This window comes from Salvelinus fontinalis, unplaced genomic scaffold (genome assembly GCF_029448725.1).
Source record: "Salvelinus fontinalis isolate EN_2023a unplaced genomic scaffold, ASM2944872v1 scaffold_0255, whole genome shotgun sequence".
Lineage (NCBI taxonomy): Eukaryota > Metazoa > Chordata > Actinopteri > Salmoniformes > Salmonidae > Salvelinus > Salvelinus fontinalis.
The window spans coordinates 75,001-88,176 of NW_026600464.1; the positions used below are offsets into that span (position 1 = coordinate 75,001).

Consider the following 13,176-nt stretch of genomic DNA (forward strand, 5'->3'; position numbering starts at 1 on the left):
AGTTAATAATATGGAGAAATTAAATCTTGCTCTGGTCTCCTCCACACCCAATGCAGAAGGACATCTCCTGTCATTTCAGATTGCAATGGGGGAAACTTGACTTAATGCCACATTAAACACATTAAACATTAAGCACCTTCCTCAGTTGATTACACTTATGATAAACAGCTCTGGCTCTCTCTCTCTCTAGGTTTCTCTATCCTTCAGGCCATCATGGAGTCAGCGGTGACCAACAATTGGCAGGTGACGGCTCGGTCTGTGGGGAGCATCACGGACGCAGCAGAGTTCAAACGAATCATCGAGGAGATGGACAGGAGGCAGGAGAAACGCTACGTCATCGACTGTGAGGTGGACAGGATCAACACTATCCTAGAACAGGTAAGGGCTTTATTGAATATTTATTGACTCAAGACATTTCAGCTTTCAATTGTTTATACGTTTTCGAAAATGTTCTACAAACAATATTAAACTATTGGGTATGTTGTGTTTATATGTATTTTCAGTACTGTGCCTTGCAAAAGTATTCATCCCCCTTGGCATTTTTCCTATTTTGTTGCATTACAACCTGTAATTTAAAGTGATTGAAATGGATTTTTATTTTATTTTCATGTAATGGACATACACAAAATAGTCCAAATTTATGAAGTTAATTAAAAAGATATCTTGTTGCAAAAAAAAGAAGTGGTTTGTGCATATGTATTCACCCCCTTTGCTATGAAGCCCCTAAATAAGATCCGGTGCAACCAATGACCTTCAGAAGTCACATAATTGGTGAAATAATGTCCACCTGTGTGCAATCTAAGTGTCACATGATCTGTCACATGATCTCAGTATATTTACACCTGTTCTGAAAGGCCCCAGAGTCTGCAACACCACTAAGCAAGCGGCACCATGAAGACCAAGGAGCTCTCCAAACAGGTCAGGGACAAAGTTGTGGAGAAGTACAGATCAGGGTTGGGTTATAAAAAAAAAATCAAAAACTTTGAACAGCCCATGGAGGACCATTAAATACATGATAAAGAAATGTAAAGATTATGGCACCACAACAAACCTACCAAGAGGTGGCCATACACCAAAACTCACAGACCAGGCAAGGAGGGCATTAATCAGAGAGGCAACAAAGAGACCAAAGATAACCCTGAAGGAGCTGCAAAGCTTCACAGCAGAGATTGGCGTATCTGTCCATAGGACCACTTTAAGCTGTACACTCCACAGAGCTGGGCTTTACGGAAGAGTGGCCAGAAAAAAGACATTGCTTAAAGAAAAAAATAAGCAAACACGTTTGGTGTTTGCCGAAAGGCATGTGGGAGACACCCCAAACATATGGAAGAAGGTACTCTGGTCAGATGAGACTAAAATTGAGCTTTTTGTCCATCAAGGAAAACCTCTCATCACCCAGAGAACATCATTTTTCATCGGCAGGGACTGGGAAACTGGTCAGAATTGAAGGAATGAGGGATGAAGCTATATACAGGGAAATTCTTGAGGAAACCTGTTTCAGTCTTCCAGAGATTTGAGATTGGGAAGGAGATTCAGCTTCCAGCAGGACAACTACCCTAGCATACTACTAAAGTAACACTCGAGTGGTTTGAGGGGATACATTTAATTGTCTTGGAAATGCCTCGTCACTGCCCAGACCTCAATCCAATTGTGAATCTGTGGTATGACTTAAACATCGCTTTACACCAGCGGAACCCATCCAACTTGAAGGAGCTGGAACAGTTTTGCCTTGAAGAATGTTCAAAAATCCCAGTGGCTAGATGTGCCAAGCTTATAGAGACATATCCCAAGAGACTTGCAGCTGTAATTGCTGCAAAAGGTGGCTCTACAAAGTATTGACTTTGGGGGGGGTGAATAGTTATGCATGCTCAAGTTTTCAGTTTTTTTGTCTTATTTCTTGTTTGTTTCACAACAAAAACTATTTTGCATCTTCAAAGTGGTAGGCATGTAAACAACACGACAAATCAACTGACACAAACCCCCCAAAAATCTATTTTAATTCCAGGTTATAAGGCAACAAAATAGGAAAATTGCCAAGTGGGGTGAATACTTTAGCAAGCCACTGTCAATGTTTCTTTTCATGGCATGGAAGGCAAAGGGCCTGGTTTCTGAGATTCACAGCCTTGTGGAAGTTACCTGTGGTGGTGATGTTTAGGCCGAGGTCAAAATCTGTTATTGGTCACATACACATATTTAGCAGATGTTATCGCGGGTTGGTTAGGAGCTGGGAACAGGGCGACCATCTCCTTGTCTGTGTCATAATTATTTGTGTGTTCTAGGGCAACAGTGTCTAGATATACATTGTATTTGTTGTTCTGGCTACTGAACCTTTTTTGGAACACCATTATTTTGGTCTTACTGAGAATCACTGTCAGGACCCAAGTCTGACAGAATCTGTGCAGAAGATCTAGTTTGGTGGGACTATTTTCGTTTTTTTTTTAAATTTAACCAGGCAAGTCAAATCAAATCAAAGTGTATTTGTCACGTGCACCGAATACAACAGGTGTAGACCTTACAGTGAAATGTTTACTTACAGGCTCTAACCAATAGTTCAAAAAAGGTATTAGGTGAACAATAGGTAAGTAAAGAAATAAAAACAACAGTAAAAAGACTTTGAAAAATAACAGTAGCGAGGCTATAACAATAGCGACGCTACATACAGACACCGGTTAGTCAGGCTGATTGAGGTAGTATGTACATGTATATATGGTTAAAGTGACTATGCATATATGATGAACAGAGTGTAGCAGCAGCGTAAAAGAGGGGTTGGGGGGGGGGGGGGGACACAATGCAAATAGTCCGGATAGCCATTTGATTACCTGTTCAGAAGTCATATGGCTTGGGGGTAAAAACTGTTGAGAAGCCTTTTTGTCCTAGACTTGGCACTCCGGTATCGCTTGCCATACGGTAGTAGAGAGAAAAGTCTATGACTGGGGTGGCTGGGGTCTTTGACAATTTTTAGGGCTTTCCTCTGACACCACCTGGTGTAGAGGTCCTGGATGGCAGGCAGCTTAGTCCCAGTGATGTACTGGGCCGTTCGCACTACCCTCTGTCGTGCCTTGCGGTCAGAGGCCGAGCAATTGCCGTACCAGGCAGTGATGCAACCAGTCAGGATGCTCTCGATGTTGCAGCTGTAGAACCTTTTGAGGATCTCAGGACCCATGCCAAATCGTTTGCGTTTCCTGAGGGGGAATAGGCTTTGTCGTGCCCTCTTCACGACTGTCTTGGTGTATTTGGACCATTCTAGTTTGTTGGTGATGTGGACACCAAGGAACTTGAATCTCTCAACCTGCTCCACTACAGCCCCGTCGATGAGAATGTGGGCGTGCTCGGTCCTCCTTTTCCTGTAGTCCACAATCATCTCCTTAGTCTTGGTTACGTTGTGGGAGAGGTTGTTGTTCTCGCACCACACTGCCAGGTCTCTGACCTCCTCCCTATAGGCTGTCTCATCGTTGTCGGTGATCAGGCCTACCACTGTTGTGTCGTCTGCAAACTTAATGATGGTGTTGGAGTCGTGCCTGGCCATGCAGTCGTGGGTGAACAGGAAGTGCAGGAGGGGACTGAGCACGCACCCCTGGAGAGCTCCAGTGTTGAGGTTCAGCGTGGCAGATGTGTTGCTACCTACCCTCACCACCTGGGGCGGCCCGTCAGGAAGTCCAGGATCCAGTTGCAGAGGGAGGTGTTTAGTCCCATGATCCTTAGCTTAGTGATGTGCTTTGAGGGTACTATGGTGTTGAACACTGAGCTGTAGTCAATGAATAGCATTCTCACGTATTTGTTCCCTTTTGTTCCAGGTGGGAAAGGCTATTGTGGAGTGCATTAGAGATTGCATCATCTGTGGATCTGTTGGTGCAGTATGCACATTGGAGTGGGTCTAGGGTTTTTGTGATAATGGTGTTGATGTGAGCCATTACCATCCTTTCAAAGCACTTCATGGCTACGGACGTGAGTGCTACGGGTCTGTAGTCATTTATGCAGGTTGCCTTTGTGTTCTTGGGCACAGGGACTATGTTGGTCTGCTTGAAACATGTTGGTATTACAGACTCAATCAGGGACATGTTGAAAATGTCAGTGAAGACACCTGTCAGTTGGTCAGCACAGGCCCGGAGCACACGTCCTGGTAATCTGTCTGGCCCCGCAGCCTTGTGAATGTTGACCTGTTTAAAGGTCTTACTCATGTCGGATATAGAGAGCGTGATCACACAGTCATCTGGAACAGCTGATGCTCTCATGCAAGCCTTAGTGTTGCTTGCCTCGAAGCGAGCATAGAAGTGATTTAGCTCGTCTGGCCGGCTTGTGTCACTGAACAGCTCGCGGCTGTGCTTCCCTTTGTAGTCTGTAATAGTTTGCAAGCCCTGCCACATAAGACAAGCGTCGAAGCCGGAATAGTATGATTCGATCTTAGCCCTGTATTGACGCTTTGCCTGTTTGATGGTTCGTCTCAGGGCATAGCAGGATTTCTCATACGTTTCCGAGTTAGAGTCCTGCACCTTGAAAGCTTTACCCTTTAGCTCAGTGCGAATGTTTCCTGTAATCCATGGCTTCTGGTTGGGGTATGTACGTACAGTCACTGTGGGGACGATGTCCTCGATGCACTTATTGATAAAGCCAGTGACTAATGTGGTGTACTCCTCAATGCCATTGGAAGAATCCCGGAACATGTTCTGGTCTGTGATAGCAAAACAGTCCTGTAGTTTAGAATCTGCTTCATCTGACCACTTTTTTATAGACCGAATCACTGGTGCTTCCTGCTTTAATTTTTTGCTTGTAAGCAGGAATCAGGAGGATAGAGTTGTGGTCAGATTTACCAAATAGAGGGCGAGGGAGAGCTTTGTACGCATCTCTGTGTGTGGAGTACAGGTGATCTAGAATTGTTTTCCCTCTGGTTGCACATTTAACATTTTGATAGAAATTAGGTAGAACTGATTTAAGTTTCCCTGCATTAAAGTCTCCGGCCACTAGGAGCGCCGCCTCTGGGAGAGTGGTTTCCTGTTTGCTTATTTACTTATACAGCTGACTGAATGCGGTCTTAGTGCCAGCATCTGTCTGTGGTGGTAAATAAACAGCCATGAAAGTATAGCTGAAAACTCTCTAGGCAAGTAGTGTGGTCTGCAATTTATCACAGTATACTCTACTTCAGGTGAGCACAATCTAGAGACTTCCTTAGATTTCGTGCACCAGCTGTTGTTCACAAATATGCACAGACCGCCGTCCATCTTGCCGGTGCTGTCTATCCATGTCGTCATTCAGCCACGATTCCGTGAAACATAGGATATTACAATTTTTGATGTCCCGTTAGGATATTCGTGATCGTACCTCGTCTAATTTGTTGTCCAATAATTGCACGTTGGCGAGTAGTATTGACAGTAACGGCAGCTTTCCCAATGGCAGTCGGCGGATCCGATCGAGGCATCCCGCTCGGTGTCCTCTGTGCCTGCGTCTCCTCCTCTGGCAAATAACTGGGATGTTGGCCTAGAGGGTGTTTGGAGTGTGTCCTGCTTATTGAAGAAAAAAAGTCTAATCCGAGGTGAGTGATCGCTGTCCTGATATCCAGAAGCTCTTTTTTGCCGTAAGAAACGGTTGCAGAAACATCAGGTACAAAATAAGTTACAAATAACTTGAATAAAAACACATAATAGCACAATTGGTTGGGCGTCTGTAAAACTTCTGCCATTTCTTCCGGTGCCATTTTTAAGTTAGTTAAGAACAAATTATTATTTATAATGATGACCTACCCAGGCGAAACCCGGACAATGCCTATGGGACTCCCAATCACGGCCGGTTGTGATACAGCCTGGATTCGAACCAGGGTGTCTGTAGTGACACCTCAAATACTGAGATGCAGTGGCCTAGAACTCTGCGCCACTTGAACTACCAGCTCTCTGGAACCCAGAGGAAAAACCAGTGGGTCCATCTCCTCTATACCATGGTTCTTCTAGAATAAGAATTTCTGTATTTCATTTTTTTGTGGGGTGAAGTCCGGATTCCTGCTCTTCAGGCCAACGGCAGATGACCTCAGGCCTTGGATATTCCAGGAGGAGAGAGTGAAGGCTTTGTGTTCCATAAAGTTGCCAACGTTGTGTGGTTTGGGGTTTGGGTTCAGACCAGTAAGTCCCCCCCGCCTACCTCCTCTCTGGGCTTAATGCCTCTACACTGCATAATACCACTCTCATTGTATTCCACTCGTTTATATCATTTAATTGAGCTATATTATATTGGTTTCTCCCTGCTTTACAATATCCCCTCAATGAGTATTAGTTTCAGTCTAATTCGATACCCGGAGTAATAGACTAATTCTGAATTGCTTTCAGTATACATTTATTGTGTCTAATTTTATTATCGCTGTGCCGCTAAATGTCCTTACTACATAATTCTGGGGGAAATTGTACAACAAAAAAAGATCTATTTAACCTCTATTCATTCAGTTCAGGATAAGCACCAGCTTTTAAAAGCGTCAGGAGAGAATATACTGTACTCAGACATTTTAATGGCTGCATCTTTAACGGGGTTCTCAGATTTACTACCTATAATAGTACTAATCTGCATGTGTTCTAAGCATTTTGATGTGAATTCACTCAATGTCTCTGTGCTGGTATGTAATGAGGGTTTTCTCTCTGGTTTAATCCCCCCCAACACCCCTCAGTATTTTCCCTTGTTAATTTACTGTAGCGTTTAAGAAGAGAGGAGGCACACAGTCCTTCACCTCCCTCCAGGGTAGCAGTAGGCACACTCACAAACATACACAATAAAACTCACAAACACGCACACAGTTCCGTCGCCTCATCATGGGGTGTCTAAACTTCAGCTGATTGGACTAATTTTGCCAAAGCCTCAGTGATGACTGAAGCAGCTGGACTTCGCCCTGTCTAGACCCCTATTTTAGTGTGTACCATTATTCTGTAACTCTAGCCTCCTAGAGTGTACCATTATTCTGTAACTCTAGCCTCCTAGAGTGTGCCATTATTCTGTAACTCTAGCCTCCTAGAGTGTACCATTATTCTGTAACTCTAGCCTCCTAGAGTGTACCATTATTCTGTAACTCTAGCCTCCTAGAGTGTACCATTATTCTGTACCTCTAGCCTCCTAGAGTGTACCATTATTCTGTATCTCTAGCCTCCTAGAGTGTACCATTATTCTGTAACTCTAGCCTCCTAGAGTGTACCATTATTCTGTATCTCTAGCCTCCTAGACTGTACCATTATTCTGTATCTCTAGCCTCCTAGACTGTACCATTATTCTGTATCTCTAGCCTCCTAGGGTGTACCATTATTCTGTAACTGTAGCCCACTAGGGTGTACCATTATTCTGTATCTCTAGCCTCCTAGATTGTACCATTATTCTGTATCTCTAGCCTCCTAGACTGTACCATTATTCTGTATCTCTAGCCTCCTAGACTGTACCATTATTCTGTATCTCTAGCCTCCTAGGGTGTACCATTATTCTGTAACTGTAGCCCACTAAGGTGTACCATTATTCTGTATCTCTAGCCTCCTAGGGTGTACCATTATTCTGTAACTCTAGCCCACTAGGGTGTACCATTATTCTGTAACTCTAGCCTCCTAGGGTGTACCATTATTCTGTAAGATAGGGGTTCAATGGGATATGCTGTAGGGCTGAGGTTAATTGGCTCTGCTGTAGCACTGGGGTTCAATGGGCTCTGCTGTAGGACTGGGGTTCAATGGGCTCTGCTGTAGGACTGGGGTTCAATGGGCTCTGCTGTAGCACTGGGGTTCAATGGGCTCTGCTGTAGCACTGGGGTTCCATGGGCTCTGCTGTAGCACTGGGGTTCCATGGGCTCTGCTGTAGGACTGGGGTTCCAATGGGCTCTGCTGTAGCACTGGGGTTCCATGGGCTCTGCTGTGGGACTGGGGTTCAATTGGCTCTGCTGTAGCACTGGGGTTCAATGGGCTCTGCTGTAGGACTGGGGTTCAATGGGCTCTGCTGTAGCACTGGGGTTCAATGGGCTCTGCTGTGGGACTGGGGTTCAATGGGCTCTGCTGTAGGACCTGGGTTCAATGGGCTCAAGGCCATCAGAACGGACCAAAATACATATGTGGTGCGTTGGTCCTGGGTGGGAACAAAAGCCTGCACACACTCTGGCCCAAAGTTGTCTCTTCGTTTTGCTGTTGGCCTGCTGTTGTCATGCTGTTGCAGAGCAGATAGAAGTCTCAATGGGCTGTTTAGTTACTGCTGTGAAGAGTGCAGATAGGACACATAATAAAGGGCTGTATATTCTGTGATGATCAGTGCAGACGAACCAACTCTGTAGTTTGCCGTCAATACGCTGCACTGCACTGCAGCTAAATTAATCCAATGGTGAGGCTTCCCTCACAACTTAATGGATAAGGTACAACTACTCTCTCTGGAAGTGTTCCAAATGGCACCCTATTGTTCCAGAGCCCTATGAGGCCCTGGTCAAAAGTAGTGCACTATATAGTAAATAGGGTGCCAATAGGAACACATCCTCTGACTCATCCCAATGACTGTAATTCATACTGAAGAACAATCCACTATTGTGATGATGTCATAGATAATGTATGTAGCATTGCACCAACTGTTGAGGGACAGAAAACAGAAGGCATATCATCATCCACTGAGGACAGTTAACAGAAGGCATATCATCATCCACTGAGGACAGTTAACAGAAGGCATATCATCATCCACTGAGGACAGTTAACAGAAGGCATATCATCATCCACTGAGGACAGTTAACAGAAGGCATATCATCGTCCACTGAGGACAGTTAACAGAAGGCATATCATCATCCACTGAGGACAGTTAACAGAAGGCATATCATCATCCACTGAGGACAGAAAACAGAAGGCATATCATTATCCACTGAGGACAGAAAACAGAAGGCATATCATCGTCCACTGAGGACAGTTAACAGAAGGCATATCATCGTCCACTGAGGACAGTTAACAGAAGGCATATCATCATCCACTGAGGACAGTTAACAGAAGGCATATCATCATCCACTGAGGACAGTTAACAGAAGGCATATCATCATCCACTGAGGACAGTTAACAGAAGGCATATCATCGTCCACTGAGGACAGTTAACAGAAGGCATATCATCATCCACTGAGGACAGTTAACAGAAGGCATATCATCATCCACTGAGGACAGTTAACAGAAGGCATATCATCATCCACTGAGGACAGTTAACAGAAGGCATATCATCGTCCACTGAGGACAGTTAACAGAAGGCATATCATCATCCACTGAGGACAGTTAACAGAAGGCATATCATCATCCACTGAGGACAGTTAACAGAAGGCATATCATCATCCACTGAGGACAGTTAACAGAAGGCATATCATCGTCCACTGAGGACAGTTAACAGAAGGCATATCATCATCCACTGAGGACAGTTAACAGAAGGCATATCATCATCCACTGAGGACAGTTAACAGAAGGCATATCATCGTCCACTGAGGACAGTTAACAGAAGGCATATCATCATCCACTGAGGACAGAAAACAGAAGGCATATCATCATCCACTGAGGACAGTTAACAGTTAACGTTTTTCCTATTTTGTTGCATTACAACCTGTAATTTAAAGTGATTTTTATTTGTATTTCATGTAGGGGACATGCACAAAATAGTCCAAATTGGGGAAGTGAAATGAATTTTTCAATTTTTCAATTAAAATAATAATAAAAAATAAAAAAAAAACGGAAAAGTGATGCGTGCATATGTATTCACTCCCTTTGCTATGAAGCCCCTAAATAAGATCTGGTGCAACCAATGACCTTCAGAAGTCACATCATTGGTTAAATAAAGTCCACCTGTGTGCAATCTGTGTCACATGATCTGTCACATGATCTCAGTATATTTACACCTGTTCTGAAAGGCCCCAGAGTCTGCAACACCACCAAGCAAGCGGCACCATGAAGACCAAAGAGCTCTCCAAACAGGTCAGGGACAAAGATGTGGAGAAGTACAGATCAGGGTTGGGTTATAAAAATTATCCAAAACTTTGAACATCCCATGGAGCACTATTAAATACATGATAAAGAAATGTAAAGATTATGGCACCACAACAAACCTACCAAGAGGTGGTCATACACCAAAACTCACAGACCAGGCAAGGAGGGCATAAGTCAGAGAGGCAACAAAGAGACCAAAGATAAGCTGAAAAGCTCCACAGCGGAGATTGGAGTATCTGTCCATATGACCACTTTAAGCCGTACACTCCACAGAGCTGGGCTTTATGCAAGAGTGGCCGGAAAAAAGCCATTGCTTAAAGATAAAAATAAGCAAACACGTTTGGTGTTTGCCCAAAGGCAGGTCGGAGACTCCCCACACATATGGAAGAAGGTACTCTGGTCAGATGAGACTAAAATTGAGCATTTTGGCAATCAATGAAAATGCTATGTCTGGTGCAAACTCAACATCTCTCATCACCCCGAGAATACCATCCCCACAGTGAAGCATGGTGGTGGCAGCATCATGCTGTGGGGATGTTTTTTTATCGGCAGGGACTGGGAAACTGGTCAGAATTGAAGGAATCATAGATTGCGCTAAATACAGGGAAATCCGTGAGGGAAACCTCTTTCAGACTTCCAGAGATTTGAGACTGGGATGGAGGTTCACCTTCCAGCAGGACAATGACCCTAAGCATACTGCTAAAGCAACACTCGGGAAACATTTAAATGTCTTGGAATGGACTAGTCAAAGCCCATACCTCAATCCAATTGAGAATCTGTTGTATGACTTAAAGATTGCTGTACACCAGCAGAACCCATCCAACTTGAAGAAGCTGGAGCAGTTTCGCCTTGAAGAATGGGCACAAATCCCAGTGATTAGATGTGCCAAGCTTATAGCGACATACCCCTAGAGACTTGCAGCTGTAATTGCTACAAAAGGTGGCTTTACAAAGTATTGATTTTGGGGGGCGAATAGTTATGCACGCTCAAGTTTTCATTTTTTTGTCTTATTTATTGTTTGTTTCACAATAAAACATATTTTGCATCTTCAAAGTGGTAGGCATGTTGTATAAATCAAATGATTTAAACCTCCCAAAAATCAATTTTAATTCCACTTTGTAATGCAACAAAATAGGACAAATGCCTAGGGGGGTGAATACTTTCACAAGCCACTGTATTTAAGTTAATATAATGTATTTTAATCATCATCCACTGACGAGGACAGTTAGCGAAAGGTATTTAACCCTTGTGTTGTTCTAACCCCCCTGCTGTGTTCTTGTCGAATTGGACCGATTTACAAGTTTTCTCTCTGAAAAATATGTAGTTCATTTAATCTGATTGTCATAAGGTTCCATGACTTTGTCCACACAGGGCATCTGAACACACAAAATACATTTTGATGATTTTCATAACATTTTGGGTGTTTTATTTAACTTCTGTACACCTGTGGTGTTCCTGGTCAAAAATGACCGATCATTACAAATGAATTGGTGAGACTACAATTAGTTTATAAAATTGAGTTCAGGCACGTTCCCATTCATCAGATGGACACACTTCCTCTCCCAGACCCCCACATGCATGTGTGTTTGAGCACACACACACACACACACACACACACACACACACACACACACACACACACACACACACACACACACACACACACACACACACACACCTCACTACCCTTCTTAGCTTCCATGGCAACCCCCACGGGAACCTTTCCCCAATAGAATCTTTCCCCCACGGGAACCACACCTGTTGGCATTCTCACAAACAATTGCAACATTGTTTAATAATATATAGAACTTTTCTCGCAGCTCTGGTATATAAAGCTTTTTTGAGGGCTTTCATTCTGTGGCAGCATAATGACCAAACGATATACTGTATGTGAGGCTCTTGATCATATCTTTGATCATGACACTGGTGAGGAGGAGAGAGTCCGTGTTAAACTTTGACACAAAGTAGTCTGTGATAAATAACACTATGTTTCATCTGAGTATTTGTTAGTCAATATAATCCATACATTATGCTTTTTTGTATTCATTAACGAGTTGTATGAGCTCAGGTCAATGAGGCCAACAGGCCATAAATAACAAATAGAAGTTCAAAACTTGTAATGTTCACAAGATCTAAAGATGATAAAAAACATCTAACACAAGATTAGGTGATAATATATGTATTATTATGGATTTGTAATCAGCTATAATGGGGCGGTCATTTTGGATCGGAACACAGAATTAATTAACATGAAATGAGCACAACAGGAGGGTTAGGGGTAAAAAATGACCCGCCACGATGGTTAACAGCAGAGAAAACCCCCTAAATGATATTTTTTCAACTTGAAAGTTGATGACTTTTCCTAGTGACCCCAACATTAGAACATGTTCTTTGTTCATATTTCCATGAAAGCTATACACCACCAGGATGCAACGATTGTCTTAGGGTCATTTGTAAAATCATTTACACACCAGAAAAACCACAAAGACACACACACACAAACAATGAGACATTAAGATGATGTGTGCTACTGATTGAACTCAGCCAGCAGCTCCTGAAGGGGGAGATCATCATGGTTGGCACAGTTAGAAAGAACAAGCCTGAGCTCCCCGCTGCACTCCTCGCAACAAGTGGGAGAGAGGCCTTCTCATCAAAGCTTGCCTTCACCCCCAACAATACTCTAGTTTCTTACCTCCCAAAGAAGAACAAGAATGTGGTTCTCCTGAGCACACTGCACAAAACGTCTGAGATCAGTGATCGTGAGGACAGGAAGCCAGCCATCATCATGGACTACAACCACAACAAAGGAGGCGAGGACAACCTGGACAAGGTGATTGGAACTTACAGCTGTAGGAGAATGACTGCCTGCTGGCTCCTGGTCATCTTCCATGACATCATTGATGTGCCCTCATACAATGCCTTCGGGATATGGAACAAGATCAACACTACCTTGATGCCTGATGGGCAGAACAAGAGGAGGGTGTTCCTGGAGCAGCTGGGAAAGGCTCTTGTAACCCCACACATTCAAAGAAGGGAGCTCCTCCCCTGCAAAGCAGCCTCTGCAGTGCTTGTGAAAGCTGTTCAGGGGGCTGAATCTTGTCCTGATCCACCCGAGGCTGCAGCTGGAGCAGACAAGAGGAGGAGATGCCAATTCTGCCCCCCCAAAGAAGGACTGTAAAACAAATACTATGTGCTGCACATGTGCGAAATACAGCTGCAAAGTCCATGCACACACACTTGCATA

At 43.8% G+C, this 13,176-nt stretch overlaps 1 protein-coding gene across 1 annotated transcript in view; it reads left to right on the top strand.

The window, feature by feature from the left end:
* LOC129844935 (glutamate receptor 3-like) overlaps positions 1-13,176 on the top strand; it is a gene marked incomplete at its 5' end in the record, with an annotated part of 192,983 nt that overhangs the window by 63,112 nt on the left and 116,695 nt on the right. Inside the window, one exon of the mRNA XM_055913100.1 lies at positions 191-378. Coding sequence (XP_055769075.1) covers positions 191-378 — 188 coding nt within the window. The remainder of the gene's footprint in view (positions 1-190; positions 379-13,176) is intronic.